The sequence below is a fragment of the Schistocerca cancellata genome, chromosome 8 (genome assembly GCF_023864275.1).
Source record: "Schistocerca cancellata isolate TAMUIC-IGC-003103 chromosome 8, iqSchCanc2.1, whole genome shotgun sequence".
Taxonomy (NCBI): domain Eukaryota; kingdom Metazoa; phylum Arthropoda; class Insecta; order Orthoptera; family Acrididae; genus Schistocerca; species Schistocerca cancellata.
The window spans coordinates 279,863,696-279,888,299 of record NC_064633.1 but is presented as its reverse complement, the minus strand read 5'-3'; the positions used below and the strand labels follow the sequence as shown (position 1 = coordinate 279,888,299).

At 42.0% G+C, this 24,604-nt stretch overlaps 1 protein-coding gene across 1 annotated transcript in view; it reads left to right on the top strand.

The window, feature by feature from the left end:
• Positions 1–24,604, top strand: part of LOC126095513 (regulator of hypoxia-inducible factor 1-like) — a 250,030-nt gene that overhangs the window by 53,476 nt on the left and 171,950 nt on the right. Inside the window, exon 5 of the mRNA XM_049910298.1 lies at positions 15,053–15,126. Within this exon, the coding sequence (XP_049766255.1) occupies positions 15,053–15,126 (74 nt within the window). The remainder of the gene's footprint in view (positions 1–15,052; positions 15,127–24,604) is intronic.

Below are 24,604 nucleotides of genomic sequence, written 5' to 3'. Positions count from 1 at the left end.
AACTCAAAAAAGTTTTGTTTACGTCTGGATTTTTCCATTTGCTTCAGTTTATAGGCTATTAACTGCTTCGCTATTCATAGTCCCAGTTTTTAAATCTTGTTACTTGAGATGCGGTGAAACGGAAGAATGTTGAAAATTAGATGAGCTGGTCAGGTAAGGAATGAGGAGGTTCTCTGGAGAATCGGCGAGGAAAAGAATATATGGAAAACACTATTAAGACACTACGGAATAACTACTAAGGTACTGGAGACAGCTGCAGAGGATAAAAAGTCTACAAGAAGACAGAGGTTGGAATACATCCAGCAAATAATTGAGGAAGTAAGTTGCGAGGACTACTCTGAGATGAAGAGGTTGGCACAGGAAAGGAATTGGTGGTGGCCGCATCAAACCAGTCAGAAAACAGATCAGTCGGAATAAATGTTCTGCTTACGATTTCTCCTATTCTTATTCTCTTCTGCCCTATCATCGTTCCCATTCTGCTTTATTGGCACTGATCATAAACTGCCCATGGAGCACTTGCACTCAAGTTTGACTGTTTCATCCATCACTTCGCAAAAGGAAACTTCATTCGCGTGCATTTGTTTTCCCATGAATTTGTGTAAGGTGTGTGTGTGTGGTAGGGGGGAGGGGGGAGGGGGGAAGAGTGTATGGGCTAGGTAGGGATGTCGTCTGAATGATGAGGAAGTTGGAAGTGAGTGGGTTTGAAAGAGCGGGAATAAGACGGGCCCTGAAAGAGGGCAAGGGCAATTATGAATCTCTTATATTATGTTTCAGCAAAAGTTTATTCCTGTGAGGATTTGTGCACTTTACTAAATGTGTTGGATTTTTGTTGTTGTGAGAGTAGTCTCTGAAAAAGGCCAAGGTTGGTAGGGAATTTTGGTTAAGGTGGGTTTTGGTGTAGCTCTGCTCTACTGTTTTCATTACTAGTGAAGTATTACTGTTGTTTCCTGATGTGATCAGGGTGAAGACAAGCCATCTATGAAAATGTTAAAAGTTAAAGCTTTTATATAAAATCCTTTAACAGTCTAGATCGCAATATCTTGACAGCCACTGATTACTAGATCTGAATTGTTACAGAAAATATCGCGTAAAGGGGAAAATATTTAACAACAGGTAAAGGAGGAAAACACTGAGGGCAGTGCCTAATCACAATATTGGGTGAAGACATGTTGTCATCAATACAGTACATGACAGTGCACGAAAGGGACTAGAGGAAAAGTCATGCATGTCAAAAAATCTATAAAAGATTACGTAAGCAGTATCAAAAATCGTAAATAAACCAAGTAATAAAGTTACATGCGCCATTATTACATGCATCATTACACCAGTTTTAAGTTTATGAAGACAAACCTTTCTTATTCAAACAACTAAGATCATCACACATACTGTGCAGTCATATCGCAGCACTTAATAGCAAATTTTATGCACCCAGTACAGAGCAATGGACAGACTTGCAGCCGTAACGTGGTATCAGTCAACAACGGTTACGTGCGTCCAATACAAAGCAACGAGCAGGCTGATGTTACGCGATTTGGCTCATAGGAAACCTGTGTGCCGATAGGTGTCACTGTGGTAAACATGCATTAGGTAAAGCGTATTACGTGATCATAGGAAAGCAATGTACCAATAGGTGTCACTCTGCTAAAAGTACTACAGTTAAAGCATATTACGTTTATAATAAAATATTAAGTGAAATTAAGCAGAGAACTTCAAAGCAGTGAACAAACTTAAGGGCAGTCAGCACTCATTTTGTATGGGGAGCAAGATGCTGGTAGATTGCACAAACATACACAACTGGAAGTATAAATGAAGTTAATGATAATGTAGTTAGTTGAGAAAATTTCTCCTCAGGCATAAAATCTAAACAGAAAAATGCTCATTTATACCTGAAAGTGTAGAATACAAAGTTGACTTAAACTGATGACTGATCGTAAGATCCGTGTTATGTGTTGTTATGTCAAGGAAGAAGGAAATAAAGGTCACGGGAGATGTGTAAACATGTACATAATAATTACAAACTTCCATACAGAAAACATCGTACGATCGCTCGATAATTCGCTGTATAGAGTCTCGGTATGCCTTACATAGTGCATTCAACAGATGGTCCATAGTAGACAGTCTAGGTATGCTGTACACAAGACATCTCCATCTGCTTAAGGGGGGTAGGACGCCAAACGGGCCGGCTTGGAGCAAGAGAGGCACCACAGGAAATTTTAATTTCCACTGTATGTACTTTTACAAATAAATTCATAACACTTTAACTGCATGACCAGGATGGATTTCAGATTCAGACTCATATCAGTGGAAGCTAAAAAATGTAACAAAACACATTTTTTTACATGTGAAATGTCATCATTTTTTCATTTACTACTGGCTGCATTTGTTGCTATAGGTACACTTTTCTTCCTAAGTAAGAGGGATCCTTCGATGACTTTTGCACAGCATACAAACCATAGTTACAGGTGTATGAAACTCTAGAAGTTATTTAATTTATGAAAAAATGAATGAACTGTTACATTTTGAACTTCATGTTTAGAAAAAACTCAAGTTTTATAGTTAATTATGTCAATTTTTTCCACAGCTTTTTAACAGATTTGGAAAATTCTAGAGTTTCATACACCTGTAACTACTGTTTGTATGCTATGAAACATTCATCGAAGAATCTCTCTTACTTAGGAAGAAAAGTGTACCTATAGCAACAAATGCAGCCAGTAATAAGTGAAAAAATGAAGAAATTTCACATGTAAAGAAAGGTATTTTGCTACGTTTTTGAACTTCCACTGTGATGAGTGTGAGTCCTCAATCCTTCCTGGTCATGGTGACAAAGTTTTATGAATTTATTTGTAAAAGTATAGACAGTAGAAATTAAAATGTCCAGTGGTGACTCTCCTACCCCCCTTAACCTCATTTAGTAAGGCGTATAAAACCAGTGAACGTTGGAGTATAGATCATTACATCTTTATAACACTCTAATCAGCGAACTCAGGAATACAGATCATTACATCCTTACTTATAGTGTGATACAAATGAAAAATGACCCTACGTGCGTAATAAAATATGCTGAAAAGCTTATAGCAATATACACTCCTGGAAATGGAAAAAAGAACACATTGACACCGGTGTGTCAGACCCACCATACTTGCTCCGGACACTGCGAGAGGGCTGTACAAGCAATGATCACACGCACGGCACAGCGGACACACCAGGAACCGCGGTGTTGGGCGTCGAATGGCGCTAGCTGCGCAGCATTTGTGCACCGCCGCCGTCAGTGTCAGCCAGTTTGCCGTGGCATACGGAGCTCCATCGCAGTCTTTAACACTGGTAGCATGCCGCGACAGCGTGGACGTGAACCGTATGTGCAGTTGACGGACTTTGAGCGAGGGCGTATAGTGGACATGCGGGAGGCCGAGTGGACGTACCGCCGAATTGCTCAACACGTGGGGCGTGAGGTCTCCACAGTACATCGATGTTGTCGCCAGTGGTCGGTGGAAGGTGCACGTGCCCGTCGACCTGGGATCGGACCGCAGCGACGCACGGATGCACGCCAAGACCGTAGGATCCTACGCAGTGCCGTAGGGGACCGCACCGCCACTTCCCAGCAAATTAGGGACATTGTTGCTCCTGGGGTATCGGCGAGGACCATTCGCAACCGTCTCCATGAAGCTGGGCTACGGTCCCGCACACCGTTAGGCCGTCTTTCGCTCACGCCCCAACATCGTGCAGCCCGCCTCCAGTGGTGTCGCGACAGGCGTGAATGGAGGGACGAATGGAGACGTGTCGTCTTCAGCGATGAGAGTCGCTTCTGCCTTGGTGCCAATGATGGTCGTATGCGTGTTTGGCGCCGTCTTCCGCTCACGCCCCAACATCGTGCAGCCCGCCTCCAGTGGTGTCGCGACAGGCGTGAATGGAGGGACGAATGGAGACGTGTCGTCTTCAGCGATGAGAGTCGCTTCTGCCTTGGTGCCAATGATGGTCATATGCGTGTTTGGCGCCGTGCACGTGAGCGCCACAATCAGGACTGCATACGACCGAGGCACACAGGGCCAACACCCGGCATCATGGTGTGGGGAGCGATCTCCTACACTGGCCGTACACCACTGGTGATCGTCGAGGGGACACTGAATAGTGCACGGTACATCCAAACCGTCATCGAACCCATCGTTCTACCATTCCTAGACCGGCAAGGGAACTTACTGTTCCAACAGGACAATGCACGTCCGCATGTATCCCGTGCCACCCAATGTGCTCTAGAAGGTGTAAGTCAACTACCCTGGCCAGCAAGATCTCCGGATCTGTCCCCCATTGAGCATGTTTGGGACTGGATGAAGCGTCGTCTCACGCGGTCTGCACGTCCAGCACGAACGCTGGTCCAACTGAGGCGCCAGGTGGAAATGGCATGGCAAGCCGTTCCACAGGACTACATCCAGCATCTCTACGATCGTCTCCATGGGAGAATAGCAGCCTGCATTGCTGCGAAAGGTGGATATACACTGTACTAGTGCCGACATTGTGCATGCTCTGTTGCCTGTGTCTATGTGCCTGTGGTTCTGTCAGTGTGATCATATGATGTATCTGACCCCATGAATGTGTCAATAAAGTTTCCCCTTCCTGGGACAATGAATTCACGGTGTTCTTATTTCAATTTCCAGGAGTGTATGAGACACATAGTTTCACTCAAACTGCTTTACAGGAATATAAGCTGATCTATGAAAAAATTAAGGGTAGAACAGCAGGGATATGCTGTACATAGTCTATATCCGTAATTAAGTGAACATAAAGACGTAATCATCCACATGATTTATAGCCATTAACTACCAGGAAGTATATCATAAAATACAACTAACTTATAAGTTAAAAAAATAATGAATACCAGATGGTAGGACGACCGCGAGGAAACCGGCGTATATGCCTTAGCCCAATGTATAAGTGACACGTAGTCTGAGGTCTACACTCCTATGATTACGCAATTGGTCATAGGGGTTGCACCAGAACAGAAGGTTAATCAACATACATAACGTAGAAAGTATCTCATTTATAAGTTAAACTAATGAGGACCAGATGCCGGAAGTGCTGTGAAAAAGCAGGCGCATATGCCGTAACCCGATGTGTACGCGAGATATAGTTCGATGTCTACGTTCCTATAATTACATAAATAGTAGTGTAGTCGTGCAGGAACCGAGAGCTTAATCAGCACACCTCAAATTCCATACGAAACGTCAAAAACAAGTTTCATACGCTAGTTGGCTACAATGTAACGCGAAGTTAGAAATAGCAGTGTAAAGAAACACAGAGCAGTAAATAAAACGATTAATGTTTGTTCATAAACATCAACATAATTAAAAACATCCATGTATACATCAGAGTGACAGCTGGAATAGCAAATATTACAAAAATATTACAAGCCATTAACAAAGAGAATACTGAGAAAGAATTAGTTACATCTATTTGGTAATTATATAATACAGGATATTCTTAATGCTACAGCTTCTACATGAATGGAGATAGAAACTTAGAATACATTTTAGCTCAAAAAACTTTTATTCTCAACGAAGTATATTTTCAATGTGATTGCTCATTAGAGTGGCTCTTGTTTTTCAAGTTAGATTGTTTTGCTGTCTCCCAGTTTTTATTCACCTTTCGCAAATGTTCACCAGCTGTGCTATCCACCAGGGGCCCGACATAGCGACCTTTGAGACAAACTTCGTATCGCAAGGTACGTACGCCTCTTACGGCCAATCCGCCGTTCAGGCCGATCATTAATAAGAAATGTATCTACGTGCAGGACACCGTGCGGTGGTGCACCGTTCTGTTAAAAAAATGAATCTTTCAGCAAGTTCTCGCACATTGGGTAACGAACGAGCAAGGTAACTGCACTGAGGAGACCCTTGCTGGCAACTTACAATTGGTGTCAAGATAAGCTTTTAGTTTCGATGCGTAAGTTAAAATTCAGCCGCAGTTTCTATCTCCGTTCATGTAGAAGAAATAGACTTGCAGAACTGGGAGACTGTTTTTGAAACACCCAACATTTTTATCAGCCAGCATATGTCGTTGTCCAAAGGTGGAAGGGGGTCGGAGGTGTTCCGGGATAGTGAGATGAAACACCGCTGATCCATCTGCATTCTTCTGTCGTTGATATGCCTATGTGCAGAGCAGCGTTCATTGGATCCGGTATTACTATTGTGTGTAAACCACGGGATGAATCGCCGCTTTAAAGTGTAAATCAGTCAGTTATTGGGGTGCGAGTAGATGTTTTATTAGGCTCACACTTACCTGTTTTAAAAAGGCCTTTTATACGAAAAACTAATGAATAAATAAGATTAGTGACTTGTCTTAATTTTATTACTAACGATTACTATCCTTGGCTCCACTATGTAACGTGCTCCGTGATCGATCTTGTTGCGTACGTCAGATGTGGGTCACCTATTGATTTAGCCAGAAATGTTATAATTTCTGTCTTTCATTACGATGTCCACCGATTTAAGGCTGTGGTAATTTTCCTGCAATGACAGGAGTTAAAGTGACAAAATGTACGTGGAAAACTAGACATTATTGTAAAATAGACAAATGATTGCTGAAACGATTCTAGGTTGTTCAGGATTTGTTTATCATATTAAAATTACATAAACATTGATTATTTGCTCTGTCGACAGTTGTGAAACTGTTAATACCAATCTTCAGGCAAGGTTTGATTTATAATGGACTGAATACCAACAGAAGTGTCGAAAGCATGAAATCTGTTCTCTTCATATGGTCGCTCCGTCCTCCAGCGAACAGGAGTCGTCGGTCACTGGACGAAAGGTCGTAGGTCACGGGCGGACTTTTCAGTTGCCGCAAGCAGAAGCTATAACATGTAAAGCGTCTAATTAGCTTCCAATATGAGTGGTCTACAAGATCTCTTTCCTCAGTACAGGCTGAGAATGTACTGTAATAATGCCGCGACCAGTCGGTAATTAGCTGAACGAGAGAGACTGAACCTTCTCCATTAGCCAACAGGGCTGTTATTCCACTGTTTCTGCTTCGTTCTTGAGAATTAACGTATGTTGCCTATCAATAGCAGCTACATATGAGTTAAGGTTTGCGTGTTTTGCTTCCGAGACGCTAACTTGTCCAAACAGACACATTTATAAATCGTGGCTGTATTGTAACTAGACGAATTGTAATTTAACTGCATCTCTTAGCCGCAAGTAAGATTTAAAATCTTCGTTTGAAAGTCAGTATAATCCTATAGGTTTAAAAACAAAATACCGTTACATGTCAGATATAGGATAAAGTTTTTTGTTGGGAGCTCACTTGTAATCGAGTGGTTTTGATGTAGGGATGGAAAAAACCAACCGGTTAAAACCGATACCAATATTTTAGTTCGGCATAGTCTGTATTTTTCGATATTTGTTTGGCCTCAGTTATAATAGGTGTTTTTTTATTGATATCCAAGCAAAAAACCGAAATACAAATCAGCCATAGTAGCAGTGCTAAAAGTGTGTGTTTTTAAGTAAACCTTACTTGAAAAAAATGTAACTTTTATGTGTAAAATTTGCATTAGTTTGAAATACTGCGTTATTATAGAAAGCAGGAAAAGCGATCAGTGCTAATTTAATATCAGTGCTGATAGAAACGCGGAACAAACACATGGCATAAGAATTGGTACATCACTGCTGAGACAATAAGTCACTGTTGCCTTGTGTCATGGCTTAAGGTACGGGTGTACTTGCAGTGAGCAAACCTTGCCTTGCTTTCTCCCTCCCCCCGCTACGACCCCCCCCCCCTCTCCCCCTCCCCCCAACCCATCGATCAATACGGCATGTCGTTGCCTGGCGTCCGTTGTATTGTAGAATAGCACCAATCATAGTTTGGATATATTTTTACTTAGTAACGTAGCAATGAAGTACAACGCTTCATTTAATTTAGGAGATTAAAAATTTGTGTATCATTTCTACATAACAAAAAAAGAGGTAGGAGGTTATGGTAACGGTTATAAATTAAAAATTAACAACAATTCATTCCTAAAAACAGAAAGTAGCCGATGAGCTACCTGTGTCTACACTGTATGCCTTTATCTGCTAGTAGGCGTAAAAACGGACAAATTAACAAAAACAGAGTCCTTTATCCTGCGTTTTCATTCCTTAGCACTGATTATTCATAATGTATGATCCCCGATTACAACATAATTTTTGAGCAGAGTTTCACAAAAATTAGAATAAGTAGGAGAACACTGTTGATTTTTTGTAGTATTCAATGTCTTATCACTTTTCGAGAAAAGCAGCAAACAGTGTATGGACTAAGCTTCTAATATTTGCCTATTTAATTTAATCTTTTGATTCTATCTGTCTTGAAACTGAGACAATTAATGTTTTTCAATTTCTGTTCGATTTCTACGTTTATTGCGGGAAGTAACAGGAATAAAATATCGAAAATAAGTTATTTCAGAAACCAGTTATTTCGAACGGTTTTAACTGTCAGGTTAAATTGGCCTGGCAAAAACCAGTATAAGTGAAAACCTGTTGCTTCAGCGATAACCGTCATCCGTAGTTCGATGCCGTAAGATGAAGGAAATATTTTGTGATTTTTTATGCAGAATTGTCCGCCCCCGGTAGCTGAGTGGTCAGCATGACAATGTCAATCGTAAGGACCCAGATGCGATTCCCGGCTGGGTCGGAGACTTTCTCCGCTCAGGGACTGGGTGTTGTGTTGTCCTAATCATCATCATTTCATCCCCATCGACGCGCAAGTCGCCGAAGTGGTGCCAAATCAAAAGACTTGCACCGGGAGAACAGCCTACCCGATGGGAGTCCCTAGTGACACGACATTTACATTTACATTGCAGAATTAAATAGAAATTCAGTTCAAAATGTAAAATTACAGAAGTAGTCTCTCGTTATTAATAACTATTTCGTTTGATGAGTGATGTATGTGGCATTTGTTCGAGTGCGGGGTAACCATTCTACATGGGGCGGTAAAAAAAAAGCATTATAGAAAACAGGAAAACAGTACCTGTATGTTAGAAGTATTGACCCTGGCTGTTGAGACACTTGTCTCACTGTGACAAGACGGTGAATAGCTGTCACATGAAATTCCCAGGGCTGCGATGTTAACCAGTTCCGCACGTACAGCTGGACATCGTAGTCCGAGGTGAATCGTTTGCTCCTCAGAGCCTTTCTAACGGGGCCAAAAATGGCATTATCACAGCGAGAAAGGCCCGGACTATATAGAGGGTGGCCGAGAACCTCTCATTTGAATTTTTGCAGGGTTTCCGTGACTGTCTTGGCCATATGAGGCTTTGCATTGTCGTGCAGCAGAATGACCCCACGGGTGAGATTGCCGGTTCGTTTCGATTTGATCGCTTGGCGAAGGGTGATCAAGCTTTGCTAGTAACGCTAGGCATTCACTGTTGTCCCGTGGTGCAGGAAGTGAATCAGAAAGGGGCCGTCTTACTCAAAGAAGAACCTCAGCATAGGGGCAAACGATTCACCTCGGACGACGACGTCCAGCTGTACGTGCGGAACTGGTTAACATCGCAGCCCCGGGAATTTTATGAGACAGCCATTCACCGCCTTGTGTCACAGTGGGACAAGTGTCTCAACAGCCAGGGTCAATACTTCTAACATACAGGTACTGGTTTCTGTAATTATGCCTCCGCCTCGTTTCTTTTTGAACGCCCCTTATATATTTGTAATACGTATTCCCCATCCTGACGATAATAAGCACCACTCTCAATTTTTTGGCACAGCACGCGTTACAGAGTCACGCTACACGTGCTTAAACTTCACGTGAGAGATACAGACGCCGATGTACGAACGGCATTATGTAACACAAACAGTGTAACAGTGTAAGGAAAATGGACATCATAAGATTTTTAGCCAGGGTGCAAAATATGAAGTATACACTACCTGAGCTTAAGTATGAGGACGCCACTATGCAACATGGAGTTGATCACTACATGTCAAGAGAAAATATAAAAAGAGGCGGAGACTACTATGTTGCCAGTTACAGCAGAGTGCATCGGTCGGGAGAGCTCAGTGACTATGAACCTGGACTATCACTGGATGTTACCAAGTCACTGTTTGGGATGTGACTGTGGAGTAGAAACGTGAAGGGACAACCGCAGCTAAACCAAGGACAGGCAGAACTCACGTACTGACGTACTGTGAAAGTGGAGCATTGCAGAGGGAGGGTGACTGAAATAAAAAATCACACGATATCAGCGGAAGGAATAAATCGTAAGTTCCAGAGTGCTATCATGAGTCCAGCTAGCACAATGAGCGTAGGGAGTTAAAAAGAATGGGGTATAATGGTCGAGCAGTTCCTTATAAACTACGCATTTCTGCAGCCAGTGCTAAGCAACGCTTGAGATGGTGTAATGAGCGACGACCGAAACGGAATGATTTGGAGTGATAAATCGCTCTACACCCGTGGCAGTCTTATGGAAGGGCTTCGGTAAGGTGAATATCCGGAGAAAGTTACCTGTCATCATGTGTAGTACCAACAGAGGAGTATGGAGGAGGCGGTGATGATACGGCATGGGGATGTTTTTGGTGGTTAGGAGGTCGTCCCCTTATTGCGCTTCAGAAATCGCTAAATGCGGAAGGCTAAGAAAACATCTTACAGGATTCTGTACGGTGAACACTAGGCAAACATTTTGGGGGCGATTATTGTGTCAGCATGACAACGTATACTGTCATAAAACAGCATCATCGAGGCAACGGTTTATGGACAATAATATTCTTGAAATGGACTAGTTTGCCCAGACTCCCGACCTGAACTCAATGGAAGTTCTTTGGGATGTATTACAACGTCTCCTTCGATTCAGACCCCCAGCGACCAACATCATTAGCTTCTCTGGTTCGGCTCTTAAGGCATAATGGGCAGCCATTCCCCCACAGACATCTCACTAAAAGTGCTCCCAGTAGAGTTCATCCGTCATAAAGGCCTAAGGTTGACATACTCTATATGAATGTCCACTGATAGACGTCTGGCACTTTTGATCAGGTAGTGTACTTCCTGTCTTTTTTGGAGACCTCTTTTCTTCAGTCGCAGTTTTAAAGTAATTTATGAGTTGTACCGTCATGTGCTACTGTATGAAGATTTATTTGGACCAGATGCGCTTCGATTCATTTACAGATTTTATGCAACCCCAAAAGACTGCGTAACTCCCATATTACTTTATATCGAAGTAATCAGCAACCGGTTGGAGAAAAGAAATTTAGTAAACAGTTTTTGATGTTGCTGAGTAACAGTCATACAATAATTTTTAAATGAACACACCGCCATTTGACTGTATTGTTAATTTAATTACGACCCAGATTTGGGACTTTTATACCATTTTCGAGTGATTGAGTTTATGTCATTAACAATATATGTTCATGTGTGTTCAGTAAAATAATAAAAAGAAATTTAATTTCTTAACCGGCTTCAGGCACTTAGTGCCCTTTTCCAGCGGGCTGTACAGAAAATATACCACAAATAAGTAGAAGTGAAACAAGAATATTAAAATTAAGGATGAAAACTATGAAAATTTTAAAAAATTGAAGATAAAAATGATACATACTTGTAACATTACTCGTTCGAAATACAGACGTCTTAGCCCATTCCAAGAGATTTCCATCCGGTTGGAGACTGACTTGACAGCATCAGATGGTTAGTGTCAGATGTTGCTGAGCGATAAAATAATTTTGCCTGTAAGTGTAATCAATGATTCTTTTCCTTCCTCTGCTAACTATGCCATCAACAGAGAAATTTTTCTCTTGCAGAGAATGACATGACCCTTCGTGCTGTTTAGCGCCGTCGCTTGTTTTGCTGTGGTGGACTGGAGTAAAAAAAGTAACTTTGTGGTTCTATTCTGAATTTAGAGACTGCACATGCATCCGCTAATCACGAGAGCTATTACCATACCCAAAAATGACTTCCCCAACTTGCGCACTCAATAATCGCGTCGCAGTTCTCGTGCGACAATTGACACTTAGTTTATTCTGGCGCCATCATCTTATAATCGTGAACTCTTATTTGTGGAACTGTTGGGATAAGACAGCTTCTTTCTTTCTTTTTTTCTTTCTTTTTTATTATACAGTGCTTATGGGGCCACGGGGAAGTGGGTTTGAGGGGGTGATCGACAGCTGTTACACCATATGAATTCATACAATTGGTTTTGGCGCTGGTAGAACACCTTCGGTTGTATTTTATTATTATTGGCATAGTATTATCTGGGTTAAGTACGCCAGATAGACGTTTTATAGTATTTGATGATAATCTATTTGATCAAAACTCGTAGTTAATAATACTTTATTGGCAGTACGTTTTGTTGATGAATACAGTGTTCCTTAAAAGTTGATGAGCTTGTTGATAAGAAGTAGTTGTCGTAGAAATAACACCGGAAACTAAACTAATATTTGAAAAGAGTTACATTGCAGACCCATACACAGTCCCTGATACACTTACACAAGGAATTACTTAACTGAAACCTAATGATCAAGCAGACACAGCAAACCCAGCAAAATATCGCCCCATAGCATGCCTACCAACAATATACAAAATATTAACTTCAGTCATTACACAGAAATTAATGACACAACACAGAACAAAATTATAAATGAAGAACAAAAAGGCTGCTGCAAAGGAGCACGACGATGTAAAGAGCAACTGATAATAGATGCAGAGGTGACATATCAAGCTAAAACTAAACAAAGGTCGCTACACTACGCATACATTGATTACCAAAAAGCTTTTGATACTGTACCCCACTCATGATTACTAGAAATATTGGAAATACACAAAGTAGATACTAAATTGATACAGTTCCTAAACATAGTAATGAAAAATTGGAAAACCACACTTAATAACCAAACAAATTCAAATAATATCACATCACAGCCAATACAGATTAAGCGTTTAATATGCCAAGGAGGCTCATTAAGTCCTTTCTGGTTCTGCCTTGCTCTGAACCCACTATCCAACATGATAAACAATACAAATTACGGATACAATATTACTGGAACATACCAACACAAAATCACACATTTGCTATACATGGATGATCTAAAACTACTGGCAGCAACAAATCAACAACTCAACCAATTACTAAAGATAACAGAAGTGTACAACAATGAAATAAATATGGCTTTTGGAACAGACAAATGTAAGAAAAATAGCATAGTCATGGGAAAACACTTTAAACAAGAAGATTACATATTGGATAACCACAGCGACTGCATAGAAGCGATGGAAAAAACATGCCTGTAAATATGTAGGATACAGACAAAAATTGGAATAGATAATACAAATATTAAAGAAGAACTAAAAGAAAAATATAGACAAAGACTAACAAAAATACTGAAAACAGAATTGACAGCAAGAAACAAGATAAAAGCTATAAATACTTCTGCTATACCGATATTGACCTACTCATTTGGAGTAGTGAAATGGAGTAACACAGACCTAGAAGCACTCAATACACTTACACGATCACAATGCCACAAATATAGAATACATCACATACATTCAGCAACAGAAAGATTCACATTAAGCAGAAAGGAAGGAGGAAGGGGACTCATCGACATAAAAAACCTACATTATGGAGAGGTAGACAATTTAAGAAAATTCTTTATAGAACGAGCAGAAACTAGCAAAATACACAAAGCAATCACTCATATAACTACATCGACTACACCATTGCAATTTCATAACCACTTCTACAACCCTTTAGATCACATAACATCAACAGATACGAAGAAAGTAAATTGGGGAAAGAAAACACTACATGGCAAGCACCCGTATCATCTAAGACAACCACACATCGATCAAGACGCATCCAACACATGGATAAGAAAAGGCAATATATACAGTGAGACGGAAGGATTCATGATTGCAATACAGGATCAAACAATAAACACCAGATATTACAGCAAGCATATTATTAAAGATCCCAATACCACAACAGATAAATACAGACTTTGCAAACAACAAATAGAAACAGTAGATCACATCACAAGCAGATGTACAATACTAGAAAATATAGAATACACCAGAAGACATGACAATGTAGCAATAATAATACATCAACAACTTGCCACACAACAAAAACTAATAAAACAACACGTTCCCACATACAAGTATGCACCACAAAATGTACTGGAGAATGATGAATACAAATTATACTGGAACAGAACCATTATAACAGATAAAACAACACCACATAACAAACCTGACATCATACTCACCAATAAAAAGAAGAAATTAACACAACTAATCGAAATATCCATACCCAATACGACAAATATACAGAAGATAACAGGAGAAAAAATTTAAAAATACGTCCAACTGGCTGAGGAATTCAAGGACATGTGGCAACAGGATACAGTTGACATTATACCAATTATACTATCAACTACAGGAGTCATACCACACAATATCCACCAGTACATCAACGCAATACAGCTACATCCAAACGTATATATACAACTACAGAAATCTGTAATTATTGATACATGTTCAATTACCCGAAAGTTCCTAAATGCAACGGAACATATACCGTACAGTTAAAAGGAAGTCACGCTTGAACAAGGTCCGCGTCACTTTCCACATTTTTAACCAGACATAATGTCTGAGAAAGAAAAGAACTATAATAATAATAATAATAATAATAATAATGTATATTATAATACAGCAAGGATTCCTGCCTTATCTCTGCTGATAGATGAAATAATTTATGACTACCTGTATATCCCTTTTTTAGTAGCAGTGAAGGGAGTGTTATGAAGGTGGTTTGCACTTTTTATAAGATTTTATAATGTTATGACATTCAGTTATGTTTTCAAGATTATTAACGTTTGGAATTGTCGTATCTTCTTTAATGCGTCAATAGGATCTTAACGAATTTGAAACTGAAGCAACTTGAAGCCTAAAGAACCCATTTCACTTGTTATAAACAAAATTTTACGCAAACTATTTTCCGCCCGTATTTTCGCCTGTATTTTCCTGTCCAAGCCAGTTTCCCATTTTTGTTATCTTCTAACGTCAGTAGAAAACTGTAAAATTTTATAAACATTTTTTCTTAATTTTCCAGGGCAGTCCTTGGTGTTGTCGTTGCTCTCGTCCTTCTGGCTGCCGTAATTGAAGATGGCCATGTGGAAAACAAAGGTAAAACAGAAAAATGAAACGCCCATGCACAGGATGGATAAAGTACAAAAGACGTGGAAGGACGAACCCAAATTTAGCACATCACTTTTCCTCAAGAAATTACGAATTTATTTCAAGTTTGCCAACAATCTGAATGGTAGTTAATGAACAGCAAGTTTCTCTTACATAAGACAAGGGACATATCAATTTGCACATAAGCAGTTTTAAAACGGAGGAACAATAAAACAACTACTGTTTATCGCAAAAAGTAGGTCGAAGCCATCCTTACCTCGAAGGGGCAACTCTTGAAACTCGGCAGACCAGTCAAATTCACACAAAATTTTAAACGGCCATAAATCCCTTTAATTAAACCCATACAAGTATAACAGTAGAATTAAGTAAATGTTCCTAAATAAAATTAGAAAACAACCAAGAACAAGAATCAATCCTCCGAGAAAGAGGGAAAATTCCTAACTTTAAGTCTGGTAGTCTTGGAATGAATAACAAGAAGTGTGCAACCACGTTAGGCCAAGCTGACTATCAAGAGAAGTGAATGACAGATGACGTTCAGAAGCTTAAGTACAGTAAATTTTCGTAAACTCATGTACAGAAAATAGATTCTTAGCTTCGTTACGTTAAATCACATGACAGGACAAGCTCGAAAAGGCAGGCAGTTACTTACAGCCACCCACAAATCAAATGGAATAAACGGAAAGCTTAACTTGTTTAGCAGCTGCAGCTGGAACCAAAACTCCAGCGGGGGCTAACGGCCACCGGAGAAGCGTGCGGGTACATGCACCGGCCGGAAAACGGAAATACGCACACTTGGACAAACGCTGCGTCAATTACAGCGTCACAGCTCAGAAGCCGAGGCTGTCAACAAATAGCATGCACATTATGACACTAAAGTGAAGACCTCCGGCAGTAACATGTTCAGGTCTTTCAAGAGTTAATATAGCCCCTAAGGTAACATAACATTTGCTAACTAATTACACGACTATAAGTTAAATGTATAAGGCCTACACATTTTAATTATAAGCAGAAATTTCAATCATTATACTAAAACTACTAATACAAGGATAAACTCATGATAACCAGTATCAGATTTATCAACAGATATCGAATGCTCTTTTGAAACTACAGAATAACACATACAAGCTTACTCCCCGACACGGGCTTTTGGTTTAACATTTACAGATTTGATTGAAGTTGCAGACCCTCAACATTTAAACCCATCTAAAAGAAATTTAAAAGAGCATTGGTTTAAAACATCAAAAGCTGAGTCAACATTGCCCAAAACTTGCAACAGACAGGGACTGAGTTAAAGCTAAAAAACAAGAAATGAAAACACCAGTGCACATTAAAAACTGCTGGCAGACTCTGAACGGATATGGTGTCTGTTCTTTATCGATATAAGTATATAGTTCTGACAATACCGGCCATGGCCGGCCGGAGTGGCCGAGCGGTTCTAGGTGCTACAGTCTGGAACCGCGCGACCACTACGGTCGCAGGTTCGAATCCTGCCTCGGGCATCGATGTGTGTGATGTCCTTAGGTTAGTTAGGTTTAAGTAGTTCTAAGTTCTAGGGGACTGATGACCTCAGATGTTAAGTCCCATAGTGCTCAGAGCCATTTGAACCATTTTTTGATAACCAATTACATAATTCTAAATTAAATGAATAAGGCCTACACCTTTCAATTATAAGCTGAAATTTCAATTATTGTACTAAAACTGCTAATACAAGGATAAGAAACTTGTGGTAACCAGCATCAGATTTATCAACAGATATCGAATGCTCTTTTGAAACTACAGAATAACTCACACAAGCTTACCCGCCTGACGCGGACTTCAGGATTAACATTTATGTATAAGATTGAGGTTGCAGACCCTCAACATTTAAACACATCTAAAAGAAATTTAAAAGAGCATTGGTTTAAAACATCAAAAGCTGAGTCAACATTGCCCAAAACTTGCAACAGACAGGGACTGAGTTAAAGCTAAAAAACAAGAAATGAAAACACCAGTGCACATTAAAAACTGCTGGCAGACTCTGAACGGATATGGTGTCTGTTCTTTATCGATATAAGTATATAGTTCTGACAATACCGGCCATGGCCGGCCGGAGTGGCCGAGCGGTTCTAGGTGCTACAGTCTGGAACCGCGCGACCACTACGGTCGCAGGTTCGAATCCTGCCTCGGGCATCGATGTGTGTGATGTCCTTAGGTTAGTTAGGTTTAAGTAGTTCTAAGTTCTAGGGGACTGATGACCTCAGATGTTAAGTCCCATAGTGCTCAGAGCCATTTGAACCATTTTTTGATAACCAATTACATAATTCTAAATTAAATGAATAAGGCCTACACCTTTCAATTATAAGCTGAAATTTCAATTATTGTACTAAAACTGCTAATACAAGGATAAGAAACTTGTGGTAACCAGCATCAGATTTATCAACAGATATCGAATGCTCTTTTAAAACTACAGAATAATTCACACAAGCTTACCCGCCTGACACGGACTTCAGGTTTAACATTTATGTGTAAGATTGAGGTTGCAGACCCTCAACATTTAAACACATCTAAAAGAAATTTGAAAGAGCATTACTTTAAAACATCAAACGCTGATTCAACATTGCTCAAAACTTGCAACAGACAGGGACTGAGTTAAAGCTAAAATACAAGAAATGAAAACACCAGTGCACATTAAAAACCGCTGGCAGACTCTGAACGGAATAGTTGAAAGACAAATTTACCACTTCAGACAGTGGCCCATCCCAGTAAACATTCATGTAACCCGAGAGTAATTCGGAGGTTCTAACAGAACAGTTGTCCGTACAACACTCTTATACACACATAAATACACTCCTGGAAATGGAAAAAAGAACACATTGACAACGGTGTGTCAGACCCACCGTACTTGCTCCGGACACTGCGAGAGGGCTGTACAAGCAATGATCACACGCACGGCACAGCGGACACACCAGGAACCGCGGTGTTGGCCGTCGAATGGCGCTAGCTGCGCAGCATTTGTGCACCGCCGCCGTCAGTGTCAGCCAGTTTTCCGTGGCATACGGAGCTCCATCGCAGTCTTTAACACTGGTAGCATGCCGCGACAGCGTGGACGTGAACCGTATGTGCAGTTGACGGACTTTGAGCGAGGGCGTATAGTGGGCATGCGGGAGGCCGGGTGGACGTACCGCCGAATTGCTCAACACGTGGGGCGTGAGGTCTCCACAGTACATCGATGTTGACGCCAGTGGTCGGCGGAAGGTGCACGTGCCCGTCGACCTGGGACCGGACCGCAGCGACGCACGGATGCACGCCAAGACCGTAGGATCCTACGCAGTGCCGTAGGGGACCGCACCGCCACTTCCCAGCAAATTAGGGACTGTTGCTCCTGGGGTATCGGTGAGGACCATTCGCAACCGTCTCCATGAAGTTGGGCTACGGTCCCGCACACCGTTAGGCCGTCTTCCGCTCACGCCCCAACATCGTGCAGCCCGCCTCCAGTGGTGTCGCGACAGGCGTGAATGGAGGGACGAATGGAGACGTGTCGTCTTCAGCGATGAGAGTCGCTTCTGCCTTGGTGCCAATGATGGTCGTATGCGTGTTTGGCGCCGTGCACGTGAGCGCCACAATCAGGACTGCATACGACCGAGACACACAGGGCCAACACCCGGCATCATGGTGTGGGGAGCGATCTCCTACACTGGCCGTACACCACTGGTGATCGTCGAGGGGACACTGAATAGTGCACGGTACATCCAAACCGTCATCGAACCCATCGTTCTACCATTCCTAGACCGGCAAGGGAACTTGCTGTTCCAACAGGACAATGCACGTCCGCATGTATCCCGTGCCACCCAACGTGCTCTAGAAGGTGTAAGTCAACTACCCTGGCCAGCAAGATCTCCGGATGTGTCCCCCATTGAGCATGTTTGGGACTGGATGAAGCGTCGTCTCACGCGGTCTGCACGTCCAGCACGAACGCTGGTCCAACTGAGGCGCCAGGTGGAAATGGCATGGCAAGCCGTTCCACAGGACTACATCCAGCATCTCTACGATCGTCTCCATGGGAGAATAGCAGCCTGCATTGCTGTGAAAGGTGGATATACACTGTACTAGTGCCGACATTGTGCATGCTCTGTTGCCTGTGTCTATGTGCCTGTGGTTCTGTCAGTGTGATCATATGATGTATCTGACCCCAGGAATGTGTCAATAAAGTTTCCCCTTCCTGGGACAATGAATTCACGGTGTTCTTATTTCAATTTCCAGGAGTGTAGATATCACTAAGCAAATTAGCAAATTTACACTCGCTGCTTCAAATAAGTTACAATAATTGCAAGAAAACCTCATCTTTCAAACTCCACAGGCGAGTTTCACTGAGGAATAAACACAATACGCTCCATAACTTCTTTAGTATTCTATTTGCCGTCATTCAAAGCACTATTCCGGCCGCCAGCATCCAAACTGCACACGGCGAGAACATTCGAGAAGGTAAATTGCTGGAGCACTCTCTCTCCAAATCCCAGAGATCAGCGTCAGTGGATGCTATCGTGCATACGGCTCTGAATACAGCAAGAGGCCCCAACGGCCACCATGTAAACAGACCGGCCCCTCCGTCCGCACCTGCTGCCAACTCGTGCCAACACCAATCCGGTAACCGCCGCAAACAGCGACAAACCGAGCGAATCAGTGCGCCACTGGCGTCTCCTACCGGGACGACAGTCAACCAGAGGATCCAAAGATAGCACAACGGCCCCACGGCTTGAAAATTCTTACATATTTTCGTGATCCAGGATAGGCCTTGGCGCAGTAGTAACATCCGTTCCCCTCAGATCACCGAAGTTAAGCGCTGTCGGGCTTGACTACCACTTTGATGGGTGACCATCCGGCCTGCCTGAAGTGGGGTGCACTCAGCCCTTCTGAGGCAAACTGAGGAGCTACTTGGTTGAGAAGCAGCGACTCCGGTCTCGTACACTGACATGGGGAGAGCGGCGTGCTGACGACATGCCCCTCCATATTAGCATCCAGTGATGTCTGTGGACTGATAATGACGCGGCGGCTGGTCGGTACAGTTGGGCCTTCATGTCTGGTTCGGGCGGAGTTTAGGTTTTTAGGATAGGTATTACTGAACAGAATGTTTACTATGGAGGAAATGAGGTGTTCCTTTTTTCAGACTTCAGCAGCACAGCATAACAAGTTTAGGTAATTGAAGTGAAAAGCTGCAGAAGTCCTATTGTGTCATGCAGTGAAGTGGATCCTGTATATTAAAAGAGCTCTAAAGTAATATCACAAACGAATACAACAGAATTTTCGAAACCAACAGTGTGGAAATGAAGATTTTCGTAGGTCAGAAAACACAGGAAATGAACCACATACTCTCCAAGAATGTCGAATTGGTTCAAAACCTGTTCGAATCAGACACTGGAAGACGGTGATGGCAGAGTACACAGCGAATTCCCATATCGTTCTCTACGAAAGCGTTGCTAGCTATTTTTGTGTTTCCTTCCAGAACGCAAGTTTAAAGCACATAGTACTGCAGCAACATCCACCTTGGCGTTTAAATCAGGAACAAGATTTTTCTCTCATGTTGCAACTTACTGTTGACAGTTTCAGTTGCGTACAGGATAAGGCTTACAACTTTTTCTACAAGGCATACATGTTAGCGCGTACCAGTGAACCCCTGAATCTATAAAGAATTGATGTCCCATGTACATAACAGCTTCAAAATTTGATTATTTTACAAATGAGTTAATGTGTTAAGCATTTGATTTTAAGCGAGAAAATGTTTAGAAACGGTTTGAAAATATGTTTAAAGTTTGTTGGAAATCTCTAAGTGCTCTCTTCCTCATATAATGGATGAATATAGTCAGAATACTTGCGCGCGGTGACTTACGTTGTCTCACAACATACATTTTTCACAGGAGGACTGTCAATATTCAGGGTATGATAGGAATGATTATTTGAAGTAAAAATTTCTAGTAAACATGGGCTGTAAAATGCGTAACTTAAGAGTTATGAGCACTTCTCCGTCTTCAGTACTGTGAAACAAACCTCGTGACGAATTGCTGGAAACAGTATCCACTGTAGAAAAGCTGATGCCACACTGAGATCCCTAGGAAGAATCTTAAGGAAATTCAACTCACCCACGAGGGAAGTGGGTTACAAGGCGCTTGTTCGAACGACTTTTGAGCACTGTTCTTCAATCTGGGATCCTTAGCAGGTAGGACTGACAGAAGAGATAGAGAAGATCTAACGAAGAGCGGCGCCTTTCGTCAGGGGTTCATTTAGTCGGCACGACAGCGTTACAGCGATGCTCAACCCACTCCAATGGCAGATGCTACAAGAGAGACTTTGTGCATCAGGAAGAGGTTTACTATAGAAATTCCAAGAGAGCAGTTTCCAGGAAGAGTCGGGCAACATAATACATGTTCAAGTCAAGAAATGACCACAACGAGAAAATTCGAGAAATTAGGGCTAACAGAGTGTCTCACCGACACTTATTTTTCTCAATTAGTGATACCAAATATACCCTCCGGCACACACCGTTAAATGGCTTGTGGAGTATGATGTAGATACAGATATAGGTTCCTTCTGCTGCATCAAGTTCAGTGCTTTCCACATTTTTCGAAATGTGGTAATATGGACCAAACCAAGATAAAAATATCCATTAAACTTGGATTGTAACCTGCATACTTTAAGAACTACCAGCACATATTCATCTTCGCTACTGAAGTGCTCACAGGTCTTAAGGTATTTATTTTATAGCGCATTTTTACTAGACAATTTTTTCTTGGTTTAGTCGATACTACCTCCTCCCAAAATACAGAAAGCAATGATATTGGAGGAAGAAGATTTTTCTTTCACAGTTTCGAAGATGAAGAAGTGCTCATAACTATTAGGGTATCCATTTCAGAGCCAATTTTTACTAAGCTTTCCATCTAATGATGATTCCTGTCGTATCCCCTAACATAGACCATTCCTTCTGGGACGCCGTATGTACACAGTTCTAACTATAATACTTGTCTTAGTGTGTTAAATCTTTAACATAATTTTAATTTTTAAATTCGGTGAATAATTATAAGAAATATTCGAAATAAAATTTTTGATGTTCCTGGAAGGCATTAGAAGGCAACCTGCAATTGGTACTGAGTACTGTGCACCGGCTAGTTTTGTAATATACAGTAAAGAGCCAAAGAAACTGGTATACCCGCCTAATATCGTGTAGGGTCACAGCGAGTATGCAGAAGTACTGCAACACGACATGACAGTGGCTTGACTAATGTCTGAAGTAGTGCTGGAGGGATATGACACCATGAATCCTGGAGGGCAGTCCGTAAATCCGTAAGAGTACGAGGAGGTGGAAACATCTTCTGGACAGCACGTTGCAATGCGTCTCAGATATGCTCAATAATGTTCTTGTCTGGGGAGTTTGGCGGCCAGCGGAAGTGTATAAACTCAGAAGAGTGTTCCTGGAGCCACTCTGTAGCAATTCTGGATGTGTGTCCTGCTGGAATTCCCCAAGTCCGTGAGAATGCACAATGGACGTCAATGGATGCAGGTGATCAGACAGGATGCTTACATACGTGTCACTTGTCAGGGTCGTGTCTAGACGTCTCGGGGGTCCCATGTCACTCCGACTGCACACGCCCCACTCCATTGCGGAGACTCCACCAGCCTCAACAGTCCCCTGCTGACATGCAGCGCCCATGCATTCATGAGGCTGTCTCCATACCCGTACACGTCCATCCACTCGATACAATTTGAAACGAGACTCGTCCGACCAGGCAACATGTTTCCAGTCATCAACAGTCCAGTGTCGCTGCTGATGGACCCAGGCGAGGCGTAAAGCTTTGCCTCGTGCATTTATCATGGGTACGTGGGTGGACCTTCGGCTCCGAAAGCCCACATCGGCAATGTTTCGTTGAATGGTTCGCACGCTGACACCTGTTGATGGCCCAGCGTTGAAATCTGCAGCAATTTGCGGAAGGGTTGCACTTCTGTCACGCTGATCGATTCTCGTCAGTCGTCGTTGGTCCTCTTCTTGCAGGATTTTTTCCGGCCGCAGCGATGTCAGAGATTTTGTGTTTTACCGGATTCCTGATATTCACAGTACACTCGTGAAATGGTCGTATGGGAAAATCCCCATTTCATCGCTAGCTCGGAGATGCTGTGTCCCATCGCTCGTGCGCCGACTGTAACACCGCGTTCAAACTCACTTAAATCTTGACAACCTACCATTGTAACAGCAGTACGCGCTCTAACAACTGCGTCAGACACTTGTCTTATTAGGCGTTCCGATCGCAGCGCCATATTCTGCCTGTTTACGTATCTCCGTATTTGAATACGCATGCCTATACCAGTTTATGTTGCGCTTCACTTTAGATAGGCTGTACTAAGAGTTTCATGCAACAATGGCAACTTGATGTGATCGTCAAATTTCCTGAATTTTACAATTCTGATGAAGTGGAGAATCGTTAGTTTGAAGAATTAGGGAGAATAACGAGCGAGAAAAATTACATTTTGTGGTCCAAGATATTCGAATATCCTTTATTAGTTCAGAATACGCCAGATGTGTGACTTGCAACTCCTGTGTACCTCTTCTGCTGCTGTTGTAATGGTGTGGCACTATAAATGAAACTGAACTGTGGTGAACTCTATTAGAACACACCTTCCACATGCCGCACATCTCACACTAGTCGTTCTGTTTAAAAAATCTGTACTTTATGAAGGGTAATAAGCTTCAATCTGACTGTAGAATCATGTTAATGAGGTCGAGTTATGACACCGGACAGAAAGAAAATCAGTTGCGAGATTGCACTGCCAGATTGCACGTTCCAATCGACGTAACAAGACTCACAACGATGCATCTACATCTACATCTACGTAATTTCTCTGCTATTCACAATAAAGTGCCTAGCAGAGGGTTCAATGAACCACTTTCAAGCTGTCTCTCTACCGTTCCACTATCGAACAGTGCGCGGGAAAAACCATCACTTAAATTTTTCTGCGCGACCCCTCATTTCTCGTATCGTGATAACTATTCCTCCCTATGAAGTGGGTGCTTACAGAATGTTTTCGCTATAGGAGGAGAAAACTGGTGACTGAAATGTCATTATAAGATCCCGCCGCAACGAAAAACGTATTTGTTTTAATGATTGGTTCAAATGGTTCAAATGGCTCTGAGCACTATAGGACTTAACTTCTGAGGTCATCAGTCCCATAGAACTTAGAACTACTTAAACCTAACTAACCTACGGACATCACACACATTCATGCCCGAGCAGGTTTCGAACCTGCGACCGTAGCGGTCGCGCGGTCCCAGACTGTAGCGCCTAGAACCGCTCGGCCACGCAAGCCGGCCTTTAATGATTGGCACTCCAATTCACGTATGATGTGGCACTACCTCCCCTGTTTCGACATAATACAAAACGAGCTGCCCTTCTTTGAACTTTCTCGATGTCATCCGTCTGTTCCATCTGATGTGGATCCCACACCG